Below are 23946 nucleotides of genomic sequence, written 5' to 3'. Positions count from 1 at the left end.
TGGACCCGCGCGCTTGCTCCTCTGGCCCGAACCCCACGAACCCCACTGGGCACGGGCCAGACCCAATACGTGGCACACGGGAAATGTCCCCTTCCCGCCCCAGTGGACGAGCAGCCCCCCTCTTTTCTGGGGCTCGTGTCGGAAGTCCCAGGCCAGGGGTGTGTCTAAAGCCAAGACAAAAGCCCATCGGCCCACGGACAAGTGTCTTTCCCTCGGACGCGCAGAGCTTGCAGACAGGGAGCTGGTGGACCCGGCCCGTTTCAGGCGTGCGGAAATGATGGGGGGTTTCGAGGACAGAGCTGGCTCCGGATGCTTCGTCGTGACCGTGGTCGTCACCCCCACCGCTCTCCCTTCCTGCCCGCGTCTGCGCCCCCCCCCCCACACCGAGTCTGACCCACCGAGAGCCACAGCCCCTTGGCCTTCCCTGAGGCCCCCACCTCGGCCCCTGGGCTTCCCTAAGCCTCTGCTCAGCTGGGGCGCCCTTCCCCCCAGGGCTTGGCTTGGCTCATCCTCACTCACCTCCTCCAGGAAGCCCTCCTTCCACCACCAACCCCGGGCCCGACAGCCCTCCTCTTCAGGCCGCGTTACAAACATCCCCCGGGCGCCTTCGGTGGCGGGCCGGGCCGGGCCCCAGCACTTCTGCCTCTTCCGTTCCTTCCTTCACCTGCTGCCAGGTACGCGCAGTACGTCATTCTGGAAGGCTGGAAGGATTAATGACATACACCTGGCGGAAGCCTGGTTGCATTCATTCCTCCGGGCCCTGATGGTGACTAATTCTTAAATTTCCCCGTGCTAAATACTGCTCAGATCGCAACGGCTCCGAGCGTTCCTGCCAGGAGAGAAAGAAGAAATCACATACCCGATGACTGAAGGACCCAAGTGGGTTCATAACGGCCTGAATAACAGGTAACTGATTTGCTCGAGCTTTGGGAGACTTAAGAATTCCTATAAAAGAATTTGGGGATTTAGAGAATATGTGTCTTCTGGGGTAGGGGGGAATCAACTATCCTGACAATGTCTATAAATCAAATTCTATTACTTTGAGAGATAGTCTAACTTCAAAGATGTGCTTCCGTGAGAAACTTTGAGTCAAAACAGGAGCTAGTGACTAGTTCGGAGAAACCTGGAACACGTGGAGATGAGGCTTCATGCCTGCTGTGAGTTCAGGATTAAAAACATTTTTTAAATGATTTTTTTTCTTTCGATTGGATCTCTGGGCAAAGCAAGGAGGTAGGCAGGCCGCTGTTTATCATGCCCGTTTTATAAACGAGGAAACTGAGGCCCGGCTGAAGGCTAGGCCCCTTGGTGATTCAGGGGCAAAGCCAGCTTTCTGGCTCACTGGCCCTCTTGCTGGACTTCAGGGCCCCCAGACTGGCGGGGATGCCCTCATCGGGCCAGGTGCTCTGCTGTCCCCATCCCGAAATTCTGACAGGTTTGAACCAGGAGCCCCGCATCTGCTTTCCGCCCCTGGGCCCCGCCCATCCCGCAGCGGCTCCTGCTCCCTGCCCCGTGGACTCCCCTTCCCTTCCTCGGCCACCCTGTGTCTGTGGCATTTCTGTGGGTGCCCGGCACAGATCGCGCTCGTGCCTCCCCTGGGCTCTGGCAGCCACTGCCGCACGGCCTCACGTCCTGCAGCAGAAAATTCCTGTCGGGACTCCCAGTGCATCGAGGCCACAATTCTCGAAGTGAGTTTCACTAAAATGAGAGGCTCTTGGGTTTTCTCAGACTGGATGTGATCAAGCCCACTCAGAATCCCGGGTTTCCCCTTTGCTCTTTGGTGAGCTTCGGTCCACTTCCCGGCCCGGGGCGCCTCCAATCCTTGAGGCAAAAGAGAGAAAGAGAAAGGAGGTTGGAGGGAAGAAAATGAAGAAACCGAAGCCTGTTCTGACTCTTCAGCCCAGAGAGACGCTTTCGCCGTCCTCAAGGCTTAAAGTGACTGCAAGGGAGGGAGGAAATCAAACAGAATGTGGTCACTTCTGGCTGCTCATTCTCGAGAGCTGTACGCAGCAGAGCAAAACGAAACGGCCATATACGGGACCGCTCGGGTCGGCCGCCGGTTGCCGGCCGTGACTGCCCTGTCCCCGGACTCCTGCCCCAGCCCTGCTGTGGCCACTCGGGGGCTCCACCAAGTGACTAGGACAGCGCCAGGGAAAGGAGCCAATCCTCTCCCCAAACTTCCCTCTTCCCGGCTGCCTTGAATTGTTTATCTTGCTCAGATGGTCCCCAAATCCCGCTCCTTCCTTAAATTCAAGCAGCCCCACGCTCGCCTCCCTCCATAATTGACTTTGGATGGATTCCACTTCCTGGACTGTAACTCCCTCCGAGCTCTCCAGAGGTCCATGAAAAGTCGATGTGTAACCATGCATAGAACACCAGTGAGAAAAACCCACAAATCAGAGAAAACTTCAAGATTTTTTTATTATGCATTTGACAGTTAGTATTTTCTGAGTGTTAGCACAACGAATGAATTTCTCTCCAAGATACCATCTTGCCACAGAGCCAAACAGTTCATATGCGTTTTAAAAATCGGATTCAAGCGCTAAGGATGAGGAGTTTGGATTCAGAACACAATTTAAAATCTCTCTCTCTATATAGTGGCTTTACTTTTAACAGATCCACGTAAAGGAATTGAAGTAAGGAACAGTCTCGAAATAAATAATTGCTTCTCTACACTACACACCCCTGCTGGCAAACCAGTCCCTTCTGCTTCCTCACGGCAGATACTCAGTTTCATACCTATAATAACTTAGGAAATACTCATGGGAGAACTCAACATTTGGTCAAGGCCACGGCTCGGTCCCCCACCACCTTGAATTTCTCTGCAGGGTGACCTGGGCATGCCTCAAATGGAGGTTCTCCTCTCTCTGCTGGTGGGGGCTGGGGCTTGGGGGCGGAGGGGCGGAGGGAGGGGCCGTCCCTGTTGGTGACATCGTCCCGCGCCCCTCTGTCAGATCCAGTAATCCTGGGCTGGCCGAAAGCACAGCCGGAGCCGGTCGTGAGCTGCTGGGCGTGACCCAGTGTTTGCCGATTATATAGATAAATAGGAATTTACATAATTTACAAAGGGTTTGCATTTGTGACTTATTTTGAAGCCATTCCCCAAAGATCCACATTTATTCATGAAAGCAAATATTCTCGCAAATGGCCCTGAGCTGCAGCTGGCTGCCTTTACTGTGGCTCCCCGGGAAGAGGCCCGCCGTGCCCTGGTCTGACGACCCGCAAAAGGCACAGGAAGTCAGGGCCCGACCAAAAGCAGACACTCAGCCACCGCCCGGGGTTCAAAGCCCACAGATACTCATGGACTCCTTTGCTGGTCGCAAACATCACAAACATTGTTCTTTTTTCTTTCTTTTTTTTAAGATCTGTTCTTTCCGGTGGGCACGACACACAGCTGAAAATCTGTCTACATCCGATAAGCTTCACAGTCCTCAACTCCGCAGAGCTACGACCTGCACCCAGAATCGACGCCCAGCGCCCTCCCGGCTCCCACCGCGGGGCCGCCCCATGTCAGGACGTGAGTGTCACATACTCCCACCACCCGCTGCGTCGCGTACAAGAGGATGCGCGTTCACGTGTGCAAAGCCAGCTCAGAGCCCACCTCTCCTCCAGGAGAAGGAGAAAGCTAGCAAGTGGCTTTCCAACGTGCCCTACCACTCCAAAAACAATTTCCTGCATGAAACCCGAGCCACGGGCGTCAGGCTCTGGGGCACATCTGGGATCATTTTACCCATTAGAGAAACCGGGTCCTTTGGACGGGGGCTTTCTTGGGGTAGGGCGATATTGTTAAGTGAGGACCCTCTTGATGGGTTTTTCTCCCCGGGGGCAAAACGCCTTCCTTGACCTCCAAGAGGTGGGAATGTGAAGTGGGCAGGAGCAGGGACTGAGGCCCCCGAAACGGGGTGCCGCGGGCCTGCTTTGGCGGGGGCTCCTAAAACTGCAGAGCTACAGGCTGAACGAGGAGCCCTGCCCGGGGAAGCATTTGATGCTGGAGGCCTAAGGCCCGCTCACTTTGTCCGTCCCTGACTTCAGCCTGTCCCGGAGAAAGAGGTGAAAGACAGAAAGGCATGTAGCGCCGCAGAGCTCCCACTGCCTGTACAGGCGACTTCCCCCCCGCGCTCCCTCTAGCCCCGCTGCCTGCTTTGCTGAACCTTCTCGCCAGTGCTTCTTGGCAATTTCAGAGCCTGCCATCCGCCCAGGAAGGTGTGAATCAACCACACTAGCAGACGTGGCCTCTGGGAGCTGCCCCGCAGCCTGGTCACGGCTTCGATTATCATAAGCTCGGGACGGTGGCAAGCTTCCACTCTGAGAATGTGAATCTGGAAATTACTAACTTGAGTCTTGCAGGCAAGTAGGGACCGTGGCTTATAAGAAAAGATGTTTCTTCCTGAGTAAATCTTCCTACAGGAGCTTTACATGAATCGCAAAGACCTGGAAGAACCACCTTTCCGGCCCCAGGGGGTAGCACCTGTGCTACCTTCCTCACCTTCTGGACCGTCAAGACGACAGTAACAGAGCAACAGCTGAAGCAACCTCGTACTTTCTCTGTGCACAGCTCTCTCACCTTCCTTGAACATACCGGGCACATTCCTACCACAGGACCTTTGCACTTAGTGTGGTCCCTGCCTGAAATCTCTTCCCCTTCCTCATCCCCCTGGCTCACCCCTTGACTTCCTGAGGGTCTCTAAGCCAACGTCACCTGCTCAGGGAGACCATGCTGTCCACCAGATCCCAAACTACAACCAGCCCCAGCACTTCCTGGCCCGACCCTGCCTTCCTACTGTCCCTCATCTGTCTCGCTCTGTTATTTCACGTACAGTGGTCCCCTCTTAGCCATGGTTTCAGTCACCCGCTGTCAGCCACGGCCCAGAAGCAGACGTCCCTGCCTCTGACACTCTCAGAGGGTCCCCAGTAGCCTCGCGCTGCATCACGGGCCTGCGTGTCCAGCTCCCTCTCCTCCCCACACAGCATCTTGTCATTCCCTCCTCGCAAGGAGGCCAAGTACAGACCGAACTGTTTTGAGCCAGAGAGAGCACATTCACAGAACCTTTATTACAGCAGACTGTTTTGCTGCTTCTAGTCTAGGGTGGGCTATTGTCGTCACTCTCTCCTGTGCCTAATTTATAAACCACGCTTTCCCAGAGGTGTGTACGTGGAGGAAAAAGCACAGTACAGACGAGGCTCGGTAGTGGCCGTGGTTCCAGGCGTCCACGGAGGGCCTGGGCACGTAGCCCCATGGATAAGGAGGGAGACCGTATCTGTTTGCTGCCCGCTCCCCCACTATTTAAGTTCCACAGGGCCAGACGCTTTGCCTCGCGCCCTGCCGTCCCCGACTTCTAGAACCGTGCCCAGTGCGTCCCAGGTGCGCGATTCACAGGTGCATGAGGGGTGAATAAATGAGGGGAAGGACGGACGGCTTTAGTCCCACCCCGCCCTCGCCGAGAGGAGTATGGGTGTGGGGCGAGAAGAGCAAGAAAGGAAAGAGACAGAAAAGGCAAGGCTGGGACCAGCTGGGGCCTGGCTCGTGCTCTCTGGGGCCTCTCTCTGCCGCCTCGCCCGCCCCGCCACTGTCTCCGTTCGTGTTCCGGGTGCCGAAGGGTCTCCCTGGATGCCGAGAAGCCGCTGGCACTGATTCGGAAAGCCTCCTGTGTACCGAGCACGGTTTAATCTTCCCTTGATCAGTCCCTGTAGGAACCCAAGCCACCTCCAGGCTATTATGGACATGAATTACCGTCCCATTGAGATGTGCGGGCCATTCATAACAATTCCTGATTGACAGGATGACAAAGAAACCCAGTCTGGCTGGAGAAACCCTCGGAATCTCTCATACCAAAGACAAGCAGGCTAAAAAACAAAAAACAAAAAACCAATGTGGGGACACGGGGGCCTTACTGCCAAGCCAAGCTGCTATAAGTCACCGCTCGCCAGAATCAGCTGCTGCAGAGAAGAAATGATTTTTTTTTTTTTTGGTAACGACCACATGTTGCCTCTGGAAAAGGCGACACCTGGGCCCAGGTAGTTGAGCCGGGGCTGTTGGGGTCGGGGGAGGGTTGTGTCCGAGCAGCAGGCCAGCTAGCTGTGTCTGGGCCGGGCCCAGTGAAGTCCAGAGCCAGCTGTCGCCGCTCCGAAGCTGCAAGGGATGCAAGGCGTCAATTCTGTGACGGAGAGTGGCTGCCCAGGGGCCGGGCAGTGACAGTGACTGTCCACAGCTCCAGCCTGCTCTGCCCCCAGAGATAATGTACCGAAGGCCCCGTCCCCTGTGGATGCCGCACCCCGTGCGTGCTGGGGCTCCCACCGGCTGTCCTCACGACCACATGCCACCCTCACATCCTCCTTGTCCCCAAGGGTGTGACGCCTCAGAAAGCAGTTTCACCTCCTTGGACGCAGGCCCCCGTTGGCACCGCTGGCTGGCTCTTCTTTGTCAGGATTTGTTGCCGTCCTTGAGTTCCTGTGGGGAGAGAGCTGGTGTTAATGAATCGACCCGCATTTCCATGCGGCTGGTTTTTTGGTGCCAAATTAGGACTTCCTCTTCCCAGCGGGGACATTAGCGCACTCCCCAGGGATGGCATCTCGGGCGCGGCATCCAAGGTTGAGCACATGCGGGCAGACTCTGACCCGAGCACAGTCCACTCGCTCCTCAGTTATTCACTGGATGTTACGAAGCCAAAGAAAATAAGGTTGGCCCTGGGGCTTCGGACAGAGAATCCGGGGTCCCTGACCTCAATGGCACCCGTGCACTTGAGCAAATGCCACCCGGGGCCAAACCTGGGGTCTGCTCATCTACTCAGGTCCACACAGATTCACAAACTTCTTAGCTGCCAGAGTCGGCTCCTGAGGTCCCCGAAGTAAGGTGAGGGGCGACGCAGGCAGATGCGGGACGCACGTCTCCCTGGATGGGAGTGGCTCCCACGAGGTTCCAGCCTCTACAGGCCAGGAGGGGAGGTGGGGCCCCTTGGGGCCAGATGGTCCCATCTGCTGTTTTGCAAGAAGCTAAAAATACACAGTGGCAGGGATGGGTAATTCTTCAATCTTTAAATGTTGGCGACTTATGCAGATTTTGGCAAAGCGCTGGGCAGTCCAGAAGTGTGTCTGGAGACCAGACACTGCTGCAGCCGCCCTGCAGGCTCTGTTCTGAAAGGGACCAAGAGGGCTGGACCCACCTCTGAAGCCAAGGTCATGCTCCAGACCACCCCCGCCAGGGCACAGCCACGCCCTCCCAGGCCCCGCCCTGAGCCCCGCCCCCAGGCCCCGCCCCACGCCCCGCCCCACGCCCCTGCGCAGACTCTTCCCGCCTCCTCTCACTTGCCCAGAACTCCAGATCTGCAGGGGAGTGTGACGGGGGCGTCATACCTGCTGACAGCCAGGGTGCGGGCGCAGAAGTGCAAGCAGGCGCTGTCCTGGCTCTGCACACAAGAGCAGCGCGGGCTCCACTCGGAGGGCTGCGAGCTCTGCGGGAATGGCCCTGTGGACCTCCTTCCCCGGAAGCTTCCTCTGTAGTTGGACAGTCCATAGGGCACGGTCCGTCTGCAAAGGACAGAGCAGCGTCAGGGCCCTGCATGGACACACAGGCCAGGCCTCCCCACTCAGCGGGGAATCCTCGTGTGACTGGCTGCCTCTGGGAGGCCGTGGACATGGCCAGAGTGATGGGGCACAGCCACACCTCTGATCTGGTGTCCACAGACTTCCCCACCCTGGGGGAATTAGGAAGACTCTGCAGGCAATCTCTACCTCCGTTTTCCCCAAGCTCTCCACAACGGCCAGGGGACAGGGAGGTGGTGTGCCCTGGGGGAGGAAAGGTCGGCACTCCCCAGGGTCCATCCTCTCACACTTCCAGTGTGCCCCCAGTTGGGAGCCCTTGGAGGGCAGTTATGGGTTGTCTTCCTGTCCCCGGCCTGGCACAAGGACATTGCGGCGGAAACACAGGCAGGCCAGAGCACGTCCTCCCTACCAGTAAGAGGCCTGCCCAGCCCCAAGCCCAAGGCCAGCCGGCCGTGCTCTGCAGGCCTCATGCCCGGTGTCTTCTGTGCACACGTCCCCGCGCTGTCCGCACCAACCAGAATACGCAAACGGAATTCCAGGCTCACCCTGGCCCCAATGCCGTGTCCTCCAAGACACACACATCAGGAGGGCCCCCAGGCACTCTGAAGACAGCCAAGCCAGAACTGGCCTTGGGAAAAGGCTTATTTAAAAAGTCTTTAAGTCTGGGGGCGCCTGGGGGGCTCAGTGGGTTAAAGCCTCTGCCTTCGGCTCGGGTCATGATCTCAGGGTCCTGGGATCGAGCCCCGCATCGGACTCTCTACTCGGCGGGGAGCCTGCTTCCTCCTCTGTCTCTGCTGCCTCTCTGCCTACTTGTGGTCTCGGTCTGTCAAATGAATGAATAAATAAATCTTAAAAAAAAAAAAAAAATCTTTAAGTCTGGAGCTGTTTGCCAGTCTTATTCACGGTCGGAGCTGGGAGGCGGGGAATGCGGTCATCTGGGACCAGTAACATTTGTCTGTTTCTTATGTTCGTGTTCGTCCAAGACATCACTCCAGAGAAGGAAGAAGACTGCCTGGAGGCAGTGTGGTGAGAAAAGTTAAAAGCATATGCTTAATTCATTAGCACTATTGAATAGGACTGGGGGACAAATTGCTAATTACCAGAGGAAACTTCTGTGGCCAAGTTACTATTCCAGCAGGGCCGGGTTTTCCAAGAGGAACCACCTTGGTTTCTGTGACGCCCCTGGGGCATCACCAATCATGGGCCTCAAAGGGAGTTTTGACATCATCTCTGCGTTTTCAAAATAAAATCAAATTACTTTAATTTGAAACACACACCATGGAGCATTTCGGGGGGTCGGTGGCAACCCTCTGTGACTTTCCCCTGCTGGGTTGGAGGCCAGTGAAGGGTGCTGCCACCCCGTTTCCTTTCTCGTGTTCTGTCCTGTGCTGGGTTCCTTCCTGAACAGTAGAAGGAGGGCTCCTCCCGCCTCGAGGAAGACTCGGAGTTGAGCAGTCTGTGCCCCCAAAATGGAGAAACCAAGCAGTGTGCCGTCCCGGTCTGAGCTGAACCTGTGCTAAAACCCCATTTCTTCTCAGGAGCAGGGGGGCAGAGGGGCAGCCCAAATACAGACCCCGCTATGAGCCAGAATTTGGCTAAAGGTGTGTTTTTCCAGTAACAGGGCCACATCAGATCTCCAAGGGTCGACATTAAACCCAATCCCCGTTTTCGTGGTGAAGACTACACCCAGGAATAGCCACGCTCCTATTTCTCCATCAACAGCAAGTCCTGCAGTTCTGAATTCGCCGTCGCCGATTGTGCGTTTACGCGAGCAGAGCTGCTCGACTCCAGCGAAAACACCCCGGCGTGCTTCACGTGAGGAAATGAGGCGACGAGGTGTTCGTTAATAGAGAAATGCAAAGGCTTTCTCACAGCCCAATGCAAAAAGCTCATACGCAAATGAGCCCTTGCAATTTTCAGAGCGTTTACAGAGAGCTCCCCTTCCCCACAGGCAGGCTGAGAACCCCTGCTCCAAGCGCTGAGGGCCAAGCGTGCTTTCAGGGGACTGGCCCCCGGAGGGGGTGGTCGAGGATGGAAGCCGGCAGCTGGCGGGCTGAGAGGTGGCCCAGACTACGGAAGAGCCTACCTCTAACAGGGCTCCAGTCCAGTGAGGCCCACCACCCATGGCTCAACAGTTCAAAGGTTTTAAATAACCTCTTAAATAAGACAGGTCCAGCCGCCTACCTGAACAAATATGGCTTCCAAACACCCTGGAGGACCAGGTGTGAATTTAGATTCCTGGGGCTCCACAGAGTTCGGTGTTGGAACATGGGCTGCCCAAGGAGGCTGAGCACCCTTCCGTCCGACTCTGTCCGACTCTGTCCTACATCAAGGGGACCTCAACCACCCCTTGGCCACCCTGTGGTCTTTGGGATCTGTCTGGAGCTCTGTTCTGTTCCTTGGTGTCAGATTCTGGAAGACACCGACCTGCAAAGGCCCTGGGAGTGAGCTCAGTGACATTTGGGTAAAGGACTGCAGGATCCTGGACGCCGGAGACTCGGTCTGGAAGGGGTATACTTTGAGTCCCACAGAGTGGGAGACATGGCCAGAGGATGATCAGAGGCAGCCCTCGAACACACGGGGCCCAGGGCAGGGGACTCCACTGTCTGGAAGTCAGTGTGGGTCACCCCTCCTCAAGAGCAGAAGGCTGGTCTGCATCTTTTGTAAGTGCCATGGACCCCGCGCAAGACTGAGCAGGTGAAGGCTGCTGACTGAGGAACGGGTAGTAATCGTGAGATAATCTGGACTGTTAAGACTAGATTCTTTCCAACCTGAGACGTTCAAGCATCACGAAAAGCATTATAAAGAATCCCCAACGTCTGCCAAGCATCCCACACGTACGTACATATGTGTATGTCTCCAGCACTATTCTAAGTGTGATGGGGAGACAGAATGGTGTTCAGGAGTTCGTGTAATACTGGGCTATGAAATCAGGTAAAGGAAACATTACAAGCCAATGCACACAGGTATGTGCAAGGTGCACAGAGAAAGGTGAGCCAATGATCCCACTGTTAGGCTGTAAAGCCCTTTACACGATGATCACTCCCCTCTGGACAGCGTCCCGATCTATGACAGACTGCTTGTAAATGGTTAGGGAGGGGCTGGCAGTAAATTAGAGATAGCTCTTTGTTGTGTAATTGGTCTGGGAATTCAAGGGATGTGATCAGGCAGGAAAGCGCCATCCACTGGCCAGCGGCCTGCATTTCAGACGCAAGAGCAAGAAAGGCCTTTCCGTTCTCTGCCGCGCTTCCTCCAGGCTGCTCTAGCTGCACGGCCCCCCTGAGAAGCACTTGCCCTTGGTTTATCTTGGTGCCCTTTCTCCTGTTTTAATGAGAACTGGAAGTGACCTAAGCAGTGGAACAATGAAAATGAAGTCACATCGCGGAGAGCCTGGGACCAGCATGCTCTCCGGCCAGTCGGTGTGGCTACTGTTGCACAGCAGGGCTTGGAGGACGCGATTCTTGGTAAAAAGTAGGCAGCTCTCGAGTCTGCTCATGTTCCAGCGACAACACGGAGCTCGGCAGAAAAGAGAAGCGGATGAGAAGATCAGTCCAAACGCTCTCAGACAAAACAACACCGCCTTCCAGATACCTACATATGCGGCGTCTAGCGTTGTGTGTCTGTGTAAGAAATCGTCCCTCAACCTACGTACGTTCATTATTGATGGGAGACGGCGATGCCACCGTCTTATTTATCACAGTGTTCCTCATTTACCGCTTTTCCCACAGGTCCCCCGTGTGCTTTCTTCATCTGCATGTCACACTGACAGCACTCGATTTCTCGCTGCAACAAGTTTTTAAATAAGGAAAGTTGGCTTCTTTTTTTTTTAAGTTTTTGTTTTCAAGTTCAGGGTTGCCTGTTCATAAATGAATTAATTACCTCCATCTTTCTGATCAGGCAACCGGCCTCTATCCCTGAAGTTTAAAGGAGAGATGCAGACGTCCACCAAGGCCGGCCAGACGCAGCCAAAGGAGACTCACTAGTCAAAGGCTCGTTTCTCCAGAGAGTTTAGCAAACTGTCATTGAAAACCCAGTTTTTACCGCACCCCCTCCCGCCGTGCCCCTTAATGAGAGGCACGCTACAGTCTCTGCCCCGTGCTTTTCGATGCGCAGGTGCTGGACCAGACTCTGGGGGAACGCCCAGGAACAAGACAGGTGGGCCTCCACACACACAGTTTTAAGCTACTGTAGGGGTGAGCAAATTCGCATTTTATGGGTTTCACCCAATCAACAGAGAGTTGTTGTTGTTTAATCTGAAAACTCCACACAAACATCCCAACTTGCAGCTTCTCCGGAGTGAGTAGGGCCTATGCGCACACCAGCCCCGCTCTCCAACACGCCAACGATCGTCCGGAGGGAGCACTGAAGTCACAGTTGCGGCATGAACACTCCCCTTTGCCCCAGCCCCAGCCCCTGTCCCTCTCAGTGCTGACCGACCCTACAGCAGAAAGGGACAGAAAGGACCGTCCCGCAGGCAGACAGCCACCAGCGGCCATCGATACCTGTGACCACTCCGCTGACAAGCTCCCTCTCAAGCCCTGCACACTTTCCAGTGACGGCTCCGTTTCAGACTTTATTAAATTCCTTCTGTGGCAGGCATCACTGACCTGCTCTCCCGAGCGGAGAAACAGCCTCTTGGGCAAGGAAGAGAGTGTGGCTCACCTCCACTCACAGCCTTTGTCCCCTTAATGGGAAAGAAGCGTCAGGCGAGAGCTCTGCTCTGACTGCTATGACAGGAGGGGGTCCCTCCCCACAGGCATGTGTGTCACTTGTACCTGCTAAGCACAAAGGCCAGGAGGCCAGAGGCACCAGCTCAGAGAGGGGAGCACCCCTCTCCAAGGACTCGAAAGCCCAGAATTTTCTAGTGCCCAAGACCAATAGAATTCTCTAGAGCCTGAGGCCACCGTTGGTCGCTTTTGTCTCCAGGAACCTAAGCGCTGCCTTTCCCTTGGGGAACGATCCTCCCTCTGTCCATGTGCCGCACCGGCTCCTGTCTGAGGACTCACCAGTGACCCCAGTTGGGCAAGTGAGACCCCGTCTCTCCCAAGACTCTCTCCCGAGACGCCTGAGCAAGGCAACTCAACATCCAGAAATACTCTGGGGCTGCTCTTTGCCCGGTACCCCCCGCTGCCCCGTCCCCGTCCGTCTGGGCCCCCAGTCTCGGCTCCTCTCCAGCTGCTGGGACAGCTTCTCCCTCTCAGTCCGCGTCCTCCCCATAAACGCGTCCGATACCATGTGAGCTGACCAGGTCGTCTGGGGTTTGTGGCCGTGATGGCTAGCTGCTCCGGAACTCCCTTCCCTGAAACCAAAGTGACTGTAACCTCTCGGATTGAATAGCAAGACCCAGAGTGTCTCCAGCTACTGGGGATGAGTGGAGATTTTCTTCATTGCAACCAAACACAAAAGACGGGGTTCAGAATCAGGACAAAACTCAGCAAAGGAAGCCGGCTGCAGTCCTTCCTTCCCCGGTGTGCCCCTGTGAAATGTTTGCTTTGGATCATCCTGTCCTTTGGGCAGGTGAAGCGAGCATCCCGCGCACTCGCATCCCACGCACTGTCCTCCGTCTGAAGATGCTCGGAGCCCAGCCCCAGGCCGGCTCCCCGGCTCAGACGTCATACCGTCCTGTCCACTCCTCAGATGCTTGTGCAAGTCTGCTGCGAGCCAGGCCTCGCGCCAGACAACCCACAGGGGGCCCTTACAGCCTCCAGGAAAGAAAACAGGCCAGGAAATACAGCTCCTCAGCGACCTTGTTATACAAGCAGAAAATACACACACACGCTCTCCAGTTCTAAGGCCGATTCCGCAAACCTTACGCTCACAAACAATGTAAAGTGAACTGGGAATTTGCAGCTTTGCTTCCACTGCAGAAAATCCATGCGTCTTAAAGTTGGAAGACCCCAAGGCAGAGACTGCTCACCCTACCACCCAGCCAGGTGAAAAGTGCCCTTCCCGCAGCCCCCCAAAATAGCCAATGAGCCTACGGTATTTGGAAACGTGAAAGTGAGCAATGGGCTGTGTGTTGGTGGCTAATTTGGGGGGGGGGCTACTCCCCCACCAAAGGGAAAAAAATTTTTTAAAAGTTTGGATTTATCCAGGACTTGGCTGTTTGGGAATATGACAGTAATCAAAGGCATGTTGCGAGTGTGTTTGAGCCCTGAGCCCCACCAAGCAGAGCCAAGAATGAGCGTCAATTCTGCATGTGTACAGCGAGTGTGGCCCCGGGGTCGGCAACATTGGACCTTTCCAAGCACAAGCCAGGACTCCAAGGGCAGCTGACGTAGGGGTGCTCAGGAAAGCCTCGGGATTTTAGCAGTAACTGTGTGTCGTATGAATGAGGGGAGGAAGGAGTGAGGTCTGAGTTAGCCATTACTTCTGGTCCACACCCCATCTCCCATATGTACTGATGTCGTGGGCTTCTACTGCTGCCCTCAGCTGGCCCATCTCAGAGGGGTTTTCCTGGAGAGAAGATGTCCTGGGACGGAGGGGGAAGAACCAGAGCTCCTGGCGGCCACCCCCGGGGCATGAGGGAGGAACCAGGTTGCACAGGTGGCCAAGTCCTTGGAGGGGAGACAAGCTTCACGAGACGGACCCAGGTTTCTGGTCCTAATGGAAGACTAGCTCAGTGAGAGTCCCCAGGAAGCAGCCGCCCTCAGGCCTGGGGAAGGAGAAGGCTGGCTGGGTCTCGGAAACGGTCTGTCCAGCTCCATATTCCACCTAGAGATTCTCAAAGCTCCGCGTCCCCAGGTCTCCAAACTGCAGGGCTGCTGGGGCAGGCGCGACCCTTCACTCGGGCAATAAAAACGCAATGAAACGCAGGACCCCTGCCCCCCAGGCCAAGGCGCCAGGGACCACCACCTGTACTCGTAACACTTCCGCCTAGACTGCTGTGTCCTATCACCATATAAACAAGCTTAAAAATAACACCCTAGCCACAGACTTTCTCGTGCGCGCCAGCTCCCTCTAGAACACAGGCGTATCCCTCCCGAACAGGGGCCCACGCTCACTCAAGGAGATTCGGAGGCACCAGGGGTCCAAGAAAGGGGAACAGAACAAAATGCTCCACGTTTGTGGGGTGGTCTGTGATCGCTATGAGTTACGGCTCAAACAAGAAGTTGGGGGAACAGGCTCCAACACTACGTGGGGAATGAAACTGTCCATAGAATCCCACAGATCAGCTGGTTTCCCCTCCATGTGGCGCGGCCCCCGCAGGTGCCCGGGAGGGAGCGAGGCTGGAGTTTCTCTCCCCAGCTCCCCCCACCTTGACCCTAATGGATTCCAGGTCGAATGTAGGCAATCCCACGTCTGTCTGGCTTGGCCTCATTAGAAGTTTATGCAAAGCTGCAGACAGACATGGCTCAAAATAGTTCCCAGCCGTGGAAAGAGTGACCATAAGTAAGGAGCAGGTACTTTTTTAAAAGATGGGGGGAATTTGCAGAGGGATAAGAAAAAGAAAATACAGACACCATCCTACATCCTTGAAATAATCCGCAGTAAGAGAAGACAGTCCTGCTAACTGTTCAGAGCTTTTGCCAAATGCTATCGAACAAAGACGCGCCCACCTGCACGACTCGAACAAAGACTCCTTCTCTGCCAAATCCAGCTGTTGGCGTCCTTGGGTCCTGTTCTTGCGATAGCCCTGATGTACTGATCACTCACCTCAAAGTAAGAATACCTGAGTCCCCGTCGGTACAGGCTTTAGCCCCACACAAGAACCCGATGCTGGGACCCGGGCAGACACGCACGGTGTGGGACCCTGCCTCATTACTAATGTTGACGTTTTGTTGATGATGAATTTTCTGCTTTAAATTAAAAAAAAAAAAAAAAGGGCACTAAAAAAATATTGCATTAATATTCATTTATCTTGACTACAGACTCTTGGGCAAATCCCTGAAGACCGGACCTGGGGCAGTGTGTTTACCGGGCCTCACCCCAGCCTCGACCCTACAAAGAAACCCAAGGAAAACAGTCTGAGAAAGACACACACACCTCTCTGCTTTCTCACTGGCCTGCTTCTGACTTTCGGCAGAGCTGTTACACTCCCTGAGTCATAGGTGGGGCTGTCACACCCCCCCCCGCCGGGGCCACTCGTGCCATTGTCAGGTTGGCCTCCGTGCCCCTCGTGGATTCCCAAAATGAGTCTGTTTCATTTTTTTGAGTTCCTGGGCCAAAGCACGGGGCTCCCTGGCTGACCTGTTCCAAAGCGTCCTGTTCGAGTCAGTCCCGAGCAGGCCACCAGAGAAGAGAAGATCTGTGCCTCCCGGCCTTCAGACGCATTCTCCGAAACCGCTGGGCTCCCCCAGGCTCCCAGCTGGCACAGCTGAGGAGGGCAGCGGATACCCCGTCCTGCTGTCTGTCAGTCCACTCAAGCAACACTTGCCAGTGACACGGGAGTTCCAACGCGCCCCAGACAAGCGGCTCCTCCCTCAGGGTAAGACGGGCTCCTGTCCAAGTAAGGGGAAAAGTGTGTGTGTGTGTGTGTGTGTGTGTGTGTGTGTGTGTGTGTGTGTTCCAGTTGAAGGAACTATTTCGTCATCGGAAACATGACGCACAATGAGAGCAGGTCGCCTCCCCATGCCGGAGGCCGAGCCGTGCTTTTGCGGGAGGGATGGAAGGTGCTGGGGTCCCGCCGGCTGAGGCGCTGGAGCAGAGAGCGGGCCCGGCTCCAACGCAGCCGCGGGGCCTCCTGGAGGAAAGCGCTGCTTGCTCCCAGCTTCCTTTGTTTTAAATTCTTGCAGGAATAAACCACACCAGAGATGTCAGAGCCTTTCACCTGCCTTCAGATTTAAGGCCAAGTTCCCAGCTGTGAGGTCCCTTTCATCTAGCAGAAACCCAAATTCTCCCCCTGGGGTCACACCGGGTCAAGCCCTTCGTTCCAAGCCTTCTTGCTACAAAGCAAACCGCCCCTCGCCTCGAGTCACTGTGCCTCGTTGTGGGGACCGGCTGCTGCGTTTCGGCCCGCCTCGTCTCCACCCCCGGCCTCCTCACACCCACCCCGGGACACAGAAGGGGACTCTTGGTCCCTGTGACCCCCAAAGTGGGGTCACCTGGTGTGCGCCGACCTCTCCAACAAACTGAAATTTAGCCTCAAGGCCCTCGGCTTTTAAAGCCCTATCTTGCCGTGAAGTGTCTTCGGAGACACACTACCTGACCTCAAAGCCGGGATCTAAACATTTACCCGATTTTGAAGGACACAGAATGGTTGTGCAGGGAGAAAACTCACACCAAGTCCAGCAAAACCACCTTTGGTCAGAACCCCATGTCCAAACTCCTGTCCCGTCTGGCCAACAGCGGCCTCTCTCCTGGGTCCTTCCCACAAGCGCATGTGAACCAGTGTGCCCAGTGTCTCCTCCAGGCCCCGGGACGGGGTCCTCCGTCCACAAACCCCAAGGCTCAGTGTTCATGCAGGGGACCCCACGAGAACGCAGACAGACCCCTCTACAAACAGGGTCCACGCTGATCGTCCACTACGCGGACGCTGCCGCACTGCCCCGCTACAGGAGGGAGCCCCAGGCCAGGTGCCACAGAGAACACCGAGGCCCAAGCATTGCAATGATTTACTAAGGGGAGAGCAAGGTAATAGGAAACAGGAGGGGCAGAAAGGGCGGGGCCAAGTCTCTTCAAGCCTGGATGGACCTTTGGCCAGCCCGTCCTTATCAATCTACTTATCAGCGGTCGGTGGCGGGCACACCTTTACCCCAGCTCTGTGCCCCATAAGCTAATGGCATCTAACAGACCGTCTGCCGAGCTGGCTCCGCGCCCCTCCAGGATCCAGATGCGATCCCGGGTGGATGGTCCCAGGAGGAGGCCTCAGCAGTCCTGCGGAAAGCACTACCTCCTCGCCTGCACCCTCCAACCACAGAACGGGGTGCAGCAGGCCGGGCCTCGGCCCCAGTGGGTTTACTCCGCCCCGAGGCCGCACAGTTATCCGGATGGTCCTGTCTTCGCGATGCCGAGTGCTCACCAGGTCACACGTCTTCACTCGGCGTCCACACCGCCCACCATCACCATCATCATTCACAGCACTCGGGGTCTCCCGATGGCCGGAAAGACTCGGTCCCTCTGCTGGAGCAACTGCATCTCTGGCAACGGGGCTCCCGGTCCTGACTTATGGGCCGGGGGGACAGCTGGCCTTGTATCAGCAGGAGGCAGGGGTTCCGGATCCATCCACTTCACTGGAACATTGTTACGTTTGGAACACCCATTCCTGGAAATGTGAGTGTTACTTTCTTGAACAAACAGGGGCAAAGATGAATCTTTGGTATTGTTGCCTTTTTGTGGCAAAATACATTAAAATGCAAGTTTCAATGTTTTTTTAATTACCGTTTTGGTTTTTTTTTTTTTTTTTTTTTTTAACTCTACTTCTTTGGGGAGGAAAAGAACCCCAAACAAATGTCATTCTTGCTGGACTGAATCCGAGAGGCACGCTTTGAAGAAGCCAGTGTGGCGGGCAGGTTGGTCATCTTGTGCGGTCACCATCTCAGCCAGACTGGCATTGACGCCTCACCGGGGCACGCTGAGAGCGGGGGCAGCACACCGGGGCCACTCAGCCTGTCAGCCAGGATGCAGCACAGTGCCTGGCTCTGGCGCGCTGGGGGCTGTAGACCCTGGAGTTTCCACCACAGTGGAGACGGCAAACATCCCCATCACTCTTTTCAAAAATGCATTCCTCCTGGTCAGCTCACACAGCTCCGAGTTTTGTGTGGAAAACACGGTCCCCATCCCATCCCTCAGTGCCTCTCCCTCATTCTGAGCTCGGAGGGATTCGAAGCTGACAGGTTCTCTCGGGTCTCGGGAGCGGAGTGGGAGGAACACAGAGGAGCTGCTTGCTGGGTGCCCTGCAGCTCCATCATTCCCTCGATGGGGGGTTCATCCTCCCACCAGTGTATGGTGGCCGGAAGAGAGGGATTCATTTTATGTGTCAGTGTAGCTGGGCCACCCCAGCCACGTGTTTGGTCCAGTGCCAGTCTAGATGTTGCCGAGAAGATATGTTTTTAGATGGCATTCAGATTTAAATCAGAAGACTTTGAGGAAAGCAGATTACCCTCCATGATGTGGGTGGGCCTCGTCTAATCCGTCAAAGGCTCTCGTGGGAAAAACCTGTGGCGCCTGAAGAGGGAGGAATTCTGCCTGCGGGGCTGACTGCAACATCATGGGCCGTGCACATGCGTACGTGTGTGTATTCACACACGTGTCTGCACACACACAATGTCCTGTGAGTTCCGTCTCTCCAGAGACTCCAACTAATTGTGTGACTCCTGGTTTTCAAGGACTCGTGGAGAATGGTCCCAGGCGTACAAGTGTGTAAGCACGTGAACTACTTGTCCATGATGTCTTCCTTGTCATCTTATTCTTGGCGCACTTTCCATGACCCTAAGAGCGCATGTGTTTTTTCTCTGATTGGGAGTTTGTTTGTTTTTGTTTCTGTTGGCAAGAGGGGGGTTACTGGGGAGGAGGGGTGGGTGCTCCCTAACACGGCCAAAGAAAGTCAGAGGCCCAGCACACATTTGGTTCCCCTTTCTCAAGGCCACAGTGGAAATCATGGGCAACTTCTCTGAAGAAACCCACATTCCCACATGGGTCTCCTGGGCTCTTCGAGCCTCTGCAGAACATCCATTCACCCTGAAACAAGAAGCCTCATTTCTGGGAGAAAGCTCTGCAGACCAGAACCTCAGTGAGACAAGGAACAACCTCCAAGCAGTACAACGTCACCGAGAGCCAGCCGGCGTTCCTGAACGCCCAGTACGCACTGGGGGCCAGCAGACGGAACTGGGCAGCCTCAGGTCTGGAAGATGGGCTCACTGACTTGTGATGTGAGGGAGCCAGAGAGTCTCAGCTCTCACACCCAGAAGATACTTCAGGACCGCCTGGTCTCCCGGGCCCTCGCCAGACAATGACTTTGCACTAAGATGCACGAAGGCTCTGGGCAGTACCTTGTGTCCCACCTGCAGTCTTCGGGTCCTTACACGCAGAGTGAGTGACCACACTCCCGGGACTGCCCGCAGCCCTGCAAATGTCCTCTCGGGGTAGAGTAGGACTGTGGGGTCTGTCGTCACACGAGAGACACGAAGAGCTGAAAAATCACCCAAAGTCAAGCCTCTCAACATAGGCATGAGGTTCAAGAGCCCTGCGCTTCCCGGCGTGGCCAGCGGCAGACCCTGAATGCACATTACACACTGGAGAAGTTTCCACAGACCAGGAGGGTCCGCAGCAGGAGGCGGGTATGGGAACAGCCAGGAGCCGAGGAGACCCGGTCACTCCCCACGGTTGTCCCGGCCGCTCAGTTCGGCCGTTTCCCTCTTCCGTGTCTCCAGAGGCCCGCGTTCCCTTCCCCGAGAGCCCAGTTTCTCCCATCGCAATCTTGTCCAAGATGTTTAAAGACAGCAAACGGGACCCGGCTACAGGTCTATCCAGTTTGGGAAGGAAGGGAAGGAGAGAGGCAAGCGAGGCACGGGGCAAGGGAGGAAGAAACGAGAAAGAGCGTCTGGAAGAATCTGTCTCGGGAAAACTGTTCTGCTTGTCTGACTTCACACTGCTCGTCGGGCTGCTGTCATCTCTGCTGTACGCAGAGCCCTCCACGCCATCCTTAATCCTTCTTTCCTAGTGTTTAAAATGAATCCGGGTCAGGAAAGAGGTCAATCAAGCTGTCGGGGCGGGGGGGGCGTCAGCTCGTCGGCGGCCCCGGGAGAAGTCGGCGGTCCACGGCTTCACACAGGACGACTTGGAATTACGCGCGGGGGCTCCACACAGATCAGAGGGCGTACGTGGAGCCCCCTGGGTGCATTTCAAGCCCTCGGTCCTCCAGCCGGTGCCAGAAGCCTGACCACAAGCAGAGAGCGGAGGTAATCTCCAAACCCTGTCCTCCCTCCGGTCCGCCACTCCTCTGTCCCAGGACCCCGGCCCTAACGCAGTCGGCTTTCCTTTCTTCTTCTATAGCCACAGCCTGGGACTCGAGCCAAGGCAAGACTCAACCCTGTGCTGACTGCCCCGGATTCTGGATACACTGGCCAGATCACAACACCAGGAGGGTAGGAATCAGAAAGGACAAGTGTCCGGGGGACGCGGGCTACGAGAAGAGGTGACCCTGATTGTTGTCTGAGAAGAGAAGCCGATCAGTGGCACCTCGCCCACCGCACAGCACTTTCTTCTTCCCGGCGAGGACGAGGCTGCGTCCTCCCGGCTGTGGGCTGACTGTGCTGACTGGAGCCCGAGTGGACACAGCCTGGAGAGCGAACTCCACCATCCGCACCGGCTACACAATGTGGGGAGCCCACGATAAAATGCCAACGCACAGCGTCTGGTGCAACAAGTGTTAAGAATTTCAAGACCGTGTTAAACGGAGCGTGGCTCCTTCCGAGCCTGGGACCCTGAGCAAGGGTCAAGGTGGTTTCGTGGAGCCAGTGCCGCCTGCCATTCTGGCATCACGGGGTCACTTTCCAGACCTGCCCCAGATGCACTTAGATCCTGTCACCTGATTTGAAAGCTGCTCGACCCCTCGGGGACACCCTCCTTGGCCCCTCACTCTGCAGGTGCTCCTGAAACAAGGTGGGTAAGTGAGCCCACCCAAGCTGTCACCCAGTGTGCTCAGAGGTTTGGCGGTGAAGGAAGACAAGGGGACCTGAATCAAGGTGGCTCCAAACACAGCAGCCAAGTTGCCCCTCCCAGCGAAAGGCTCTCCTGCACCACCAGCTCCTCCAAGAGACTCCCAAGGAGGGCACCAGCAGGAGTCCCGCCAGGTCCCACGAACACCCTGAGGAATGGACGGCGGAGACATCGGGTCCAAGCCCCAGAGTTTAGAGCTCGGCATGGCAAAGCCCAGAAGGCGGGAAACCAGAGCAAGGTCAGACCCTCTTTACGATCAGGGAGGTGGCTGAGGGATGGGTGCACAGAGGGAGGGTCCCAGACGGCGGAAGTGAATGGAAGACACTGTCACACCCTCCCAGGGCAGAGCACTCTCCACCCAGTGGCCTTGGAAGAAGGCTGGCTTGACAGCAAGGCCGACCCCCGGACTCCCGTGGCACTGGCCTCGGCCCCGTAGTAGGAGTAAGAGCTCTTCGGGGCTGGAAGAGAGGAGACGAGGTCATCTGGGGGAGAAGGCGGCAGTGGGCGGCAGCGGGTGATGGTCAGCCTGTGGCAGGACCAGTGGCACTCCAGCCCCTGGAGGAAAGGAGCCTGGGCCCTGTGGAACTCCCCCCTTCCTGGGAAGGTTCCACCAGGCTCCACCGAGCTCACCCCTGCACTCCCTGGACAGCAGGCTGCTTTCAAGGAATGTGAAACTCCTTGGAGCCTGGCAGGGTCGAGTTGGGGGGGGGGGGCACTCATCCCCTGAGGCAGGAGATAACTTTCCTCCATCGAAGAAGGACTTCTCAGGTGTCTAATCCCTCTGGCCAGCTCAGTTCTCTTGGCGGGAGGGCTCCCCCTTCCACTGGATCCGAAACTCTGAGATTGGGTTTCTCCCAGGCCAGGCCCTCAGAGGGGAAGGGAGGCACAGCCCTGACCGGCAGACCAGGCCTGCGCTGGCAGGAGGCCCCAGCAAGAGCTCCAGGCTGTGCGAGGGTGGGCTCCAGGCGGACCCGGCAGGGATAGGATGAGGTCCTCTGGGAGTAGAGATGCAGGCCAGCCCTCCCAGTCACTCCCGCCACCCAGGGCTGGGCTGACTCACTCAGGAGTGTTGATCCAGATGATGTCCAGGTGGCAGTAGTAGACACACTCCTTGTCCTTGTAGGTGAAGCACGTACAGCGCCTCGCGCGGCGGTGCGCAGGACCCCCCTTGGATGCCTGCTCCCCAAACCGACCTGGTTTCTGCTCCTGCCCAGGGCGTCTGGGAATCAAACCCTGCACTGCAGTAGTGGCCACAATCTCCTCGATGTCCCCCTCAGATCTGGCTGCAGTGGGGGGCCCGGGCATGCCGCTCCTGCCAGCGTCCCCAGGCTGGGGGCGAGGCACCAGTCCTGCAAAAGGCAGATTGAAGGACTCCTAAGCTCCTGAGTGTGCAGAAATCCCCCCCACACATACACCTACCATTCCCAAAAACCTGGGGAAAAGGGACAAGGAAACTTTCTGCAAAGATTGCAAGCTAGTTGCACTTTCTGTAAAGTCTCCAAACTCTGCCATGTGTTCTGAAAAGTTTGCAAAGCTATGTGCACAGTTTCAGAAAAGACTGCAAGTTGTGTGCATACTTCGTGAAATGCTTGCAAGCTATTTTCACTTTCTGCAAAGTCTGCAAGGTATTTGCACCCGTTGAGAGCTCTGCAATCATTTTTGCACAGTTTCTGAAGAGTTTGCAAACTTTTTTGAAAAGTTCCCAACTTCAGGAAAAATTCACCAAGTCCACCCGGCCAGCCCCATCTCCGGCTTGACGGTGGACTGCAACCCCCAGAGCCCCCCGGGGTAGTTGGCGCTCCGTTTCGGTCCGCCCCCACCCTCCGCCCGCCACCAGCCCACCCCTAGGCGCCTCCAGGGGTGGCGAGCCCAGGCAAGAGGTTGCTCCCCACAATGCACCCTTCCCCGCGCCCCCATCCCAGAGTCCTTTTGTGTGCGCTCCCGCCGGGAGTGGCGCGCCGCCCCGCCCGCTTACCTGCAGCGGAGGTCACTGTGAGCCCGAAGAGGAGCCACAGCCCCGGCTCCATGAACCCCGATCGGGCACCGGGCCGGGAGCACGGACGCCGGCGGCCGAGAAAGGGCGCTGGGCCCGGCACAGCGGCCTCGCCCTCCAGCTGCGGGGTCCGAGGCCGGCGCTCGCTCGCTGCGTCCCCGGCCCGGCCGGGAGTTGGCGGCGGCGGTCACACACTTGAGAGCGCGCTGCCCATCTCTGCGCAGGGCCGGCTGTGGGCTCGGGCTTTTCTGGCGCCCGCACCACCCCCTCGCCTCCCCGCCCCCCGGAGGGGCTGGGGCCGCCGCGCGGGGCCTTTGAACCCCGGGCGCGCCAGGGGTCGCCTCCCGGCGCTTGCGCTGGGGAGCGGGGAGGCAGCTCGGCGGCCCGGGGGCGCACTCAGCTGGCCAGGGGCGGGGGCAGCGCGCCAGAGGCGGTGGGTGCGGTGGGTGCGGTGGGTGCGGTGGGGGGGCACAGCTGCTGGGAGGCCACGCGCGCGCGCACACACACATACACACATGTGCACACGCACACGCGCGCTCACACACACGCCACTGCCTTGCAGCCTCCTGGACCTGCAGCTCCCACCCCTGCCAGCGACAAAAGGCTGAACTGGGAAGCTGTTACCTTTTATCTCAGCGGCTGTGGGAAAGCAACATTTCTCAATGTTCACCTAATGACACCTTACCCTTGCACAGATGGTCCTGCCAAGGCCCTGGGCGTACTTTACACTCGTGACTCAGGGGCACGGGCAGTGGCTCCCTGCCTCTCCCAGGAGCTCAGAGCCAGTGGGTGTGGGCCCGTGGCAGGGGAGCAAAGTC

The 23946-nt window shown here is 56.8% G+C and overlaps 1 protein-coding gene across 2 annotated transcripts; it reads right to left on the bottom strand.

Annotated features, from left to right (window-relative positions):
* Window positions 1-2404: 2404 nt before the first annotated feature.
* EDN3 (endothelin 3) lies at window positions 2405-23431 on the bottom strand. 2 transcript variants are annotated; one of them, XM_059407329.1, is made up of 5 exons: window positions 23111-23431; window positions 22196-22484; window positions 7348-7521; window positions 6409-6445; window positions 2405-4039 (listed from the first exon to the last, which is right to left on the bottom strand). In XM_059407329.1, the coding sequence occupies exons 1-5, from the start codon at window positions 23160-23162 to the stop codon at window positions 3929-3931; spliced, it is 663 nt and encodes a 220-aa protein (XP_059263312.1). In that variant the 5' UTR covers window positions 23163-23431; the 3' UTR covers window positions 2405-3928. The 2 variants fall into 2 exon arrangements, with proteins under 2 accessions (XP_059263312.1, XP_059263311.1); XM_059407328.1 differs by having other exon boundaries at window positions 2405-6445.
* Between the last annotated feature and the right edge of the window lie 515 nt (window positions 23432-23946).

Source organism: Mustela nigripes, chromosome 7 (genome assembly GCF_022355385.1).
Source record: "Mustela nigripes isolate SB6536 chromosome 7, MUSNIG.SB6536, whole genome shotgun sequence".
In the NCBI taxonomy this organism is placed as follows: domain Eukaryota; kingdom Metazoa; phylum Chordata; class Mammalia; order Carnivora; family Mustelidae; genus Mustela; species Mustela nigripes.
This window is presented reverse-complemented; position numbering and strand designations above follow the sequence as displayed.

What these genes read in the sequence shown, in the direction of transcription:
- EDN3 (XM_059407329.1), bottom strand. Translation starts at nt 23,162, where the DNA reads ATGGAGCCGGGGCTGTGGCTCCTCTTCGGGCTCACAGTGACCTCCGCT. An exon ending in CGCACCCTGGCTGTCAGCAG is followed by an intron (nt 6,446 to 7,347) that starts GTATGACGCCCC and finishes CTCTCCCCACAG; the next exon opens with GAACTCAAGGACGGCAACAA. An exon ending in CAAATCCTGACAAAGAAGAG is followed by an intron (nt 4,040 to 6,408) that starts CCAGCCAGCGGT and finishes TCACCTCTTTCT; the next exon opens with CCGGGACAGGCTGAAGTCAG.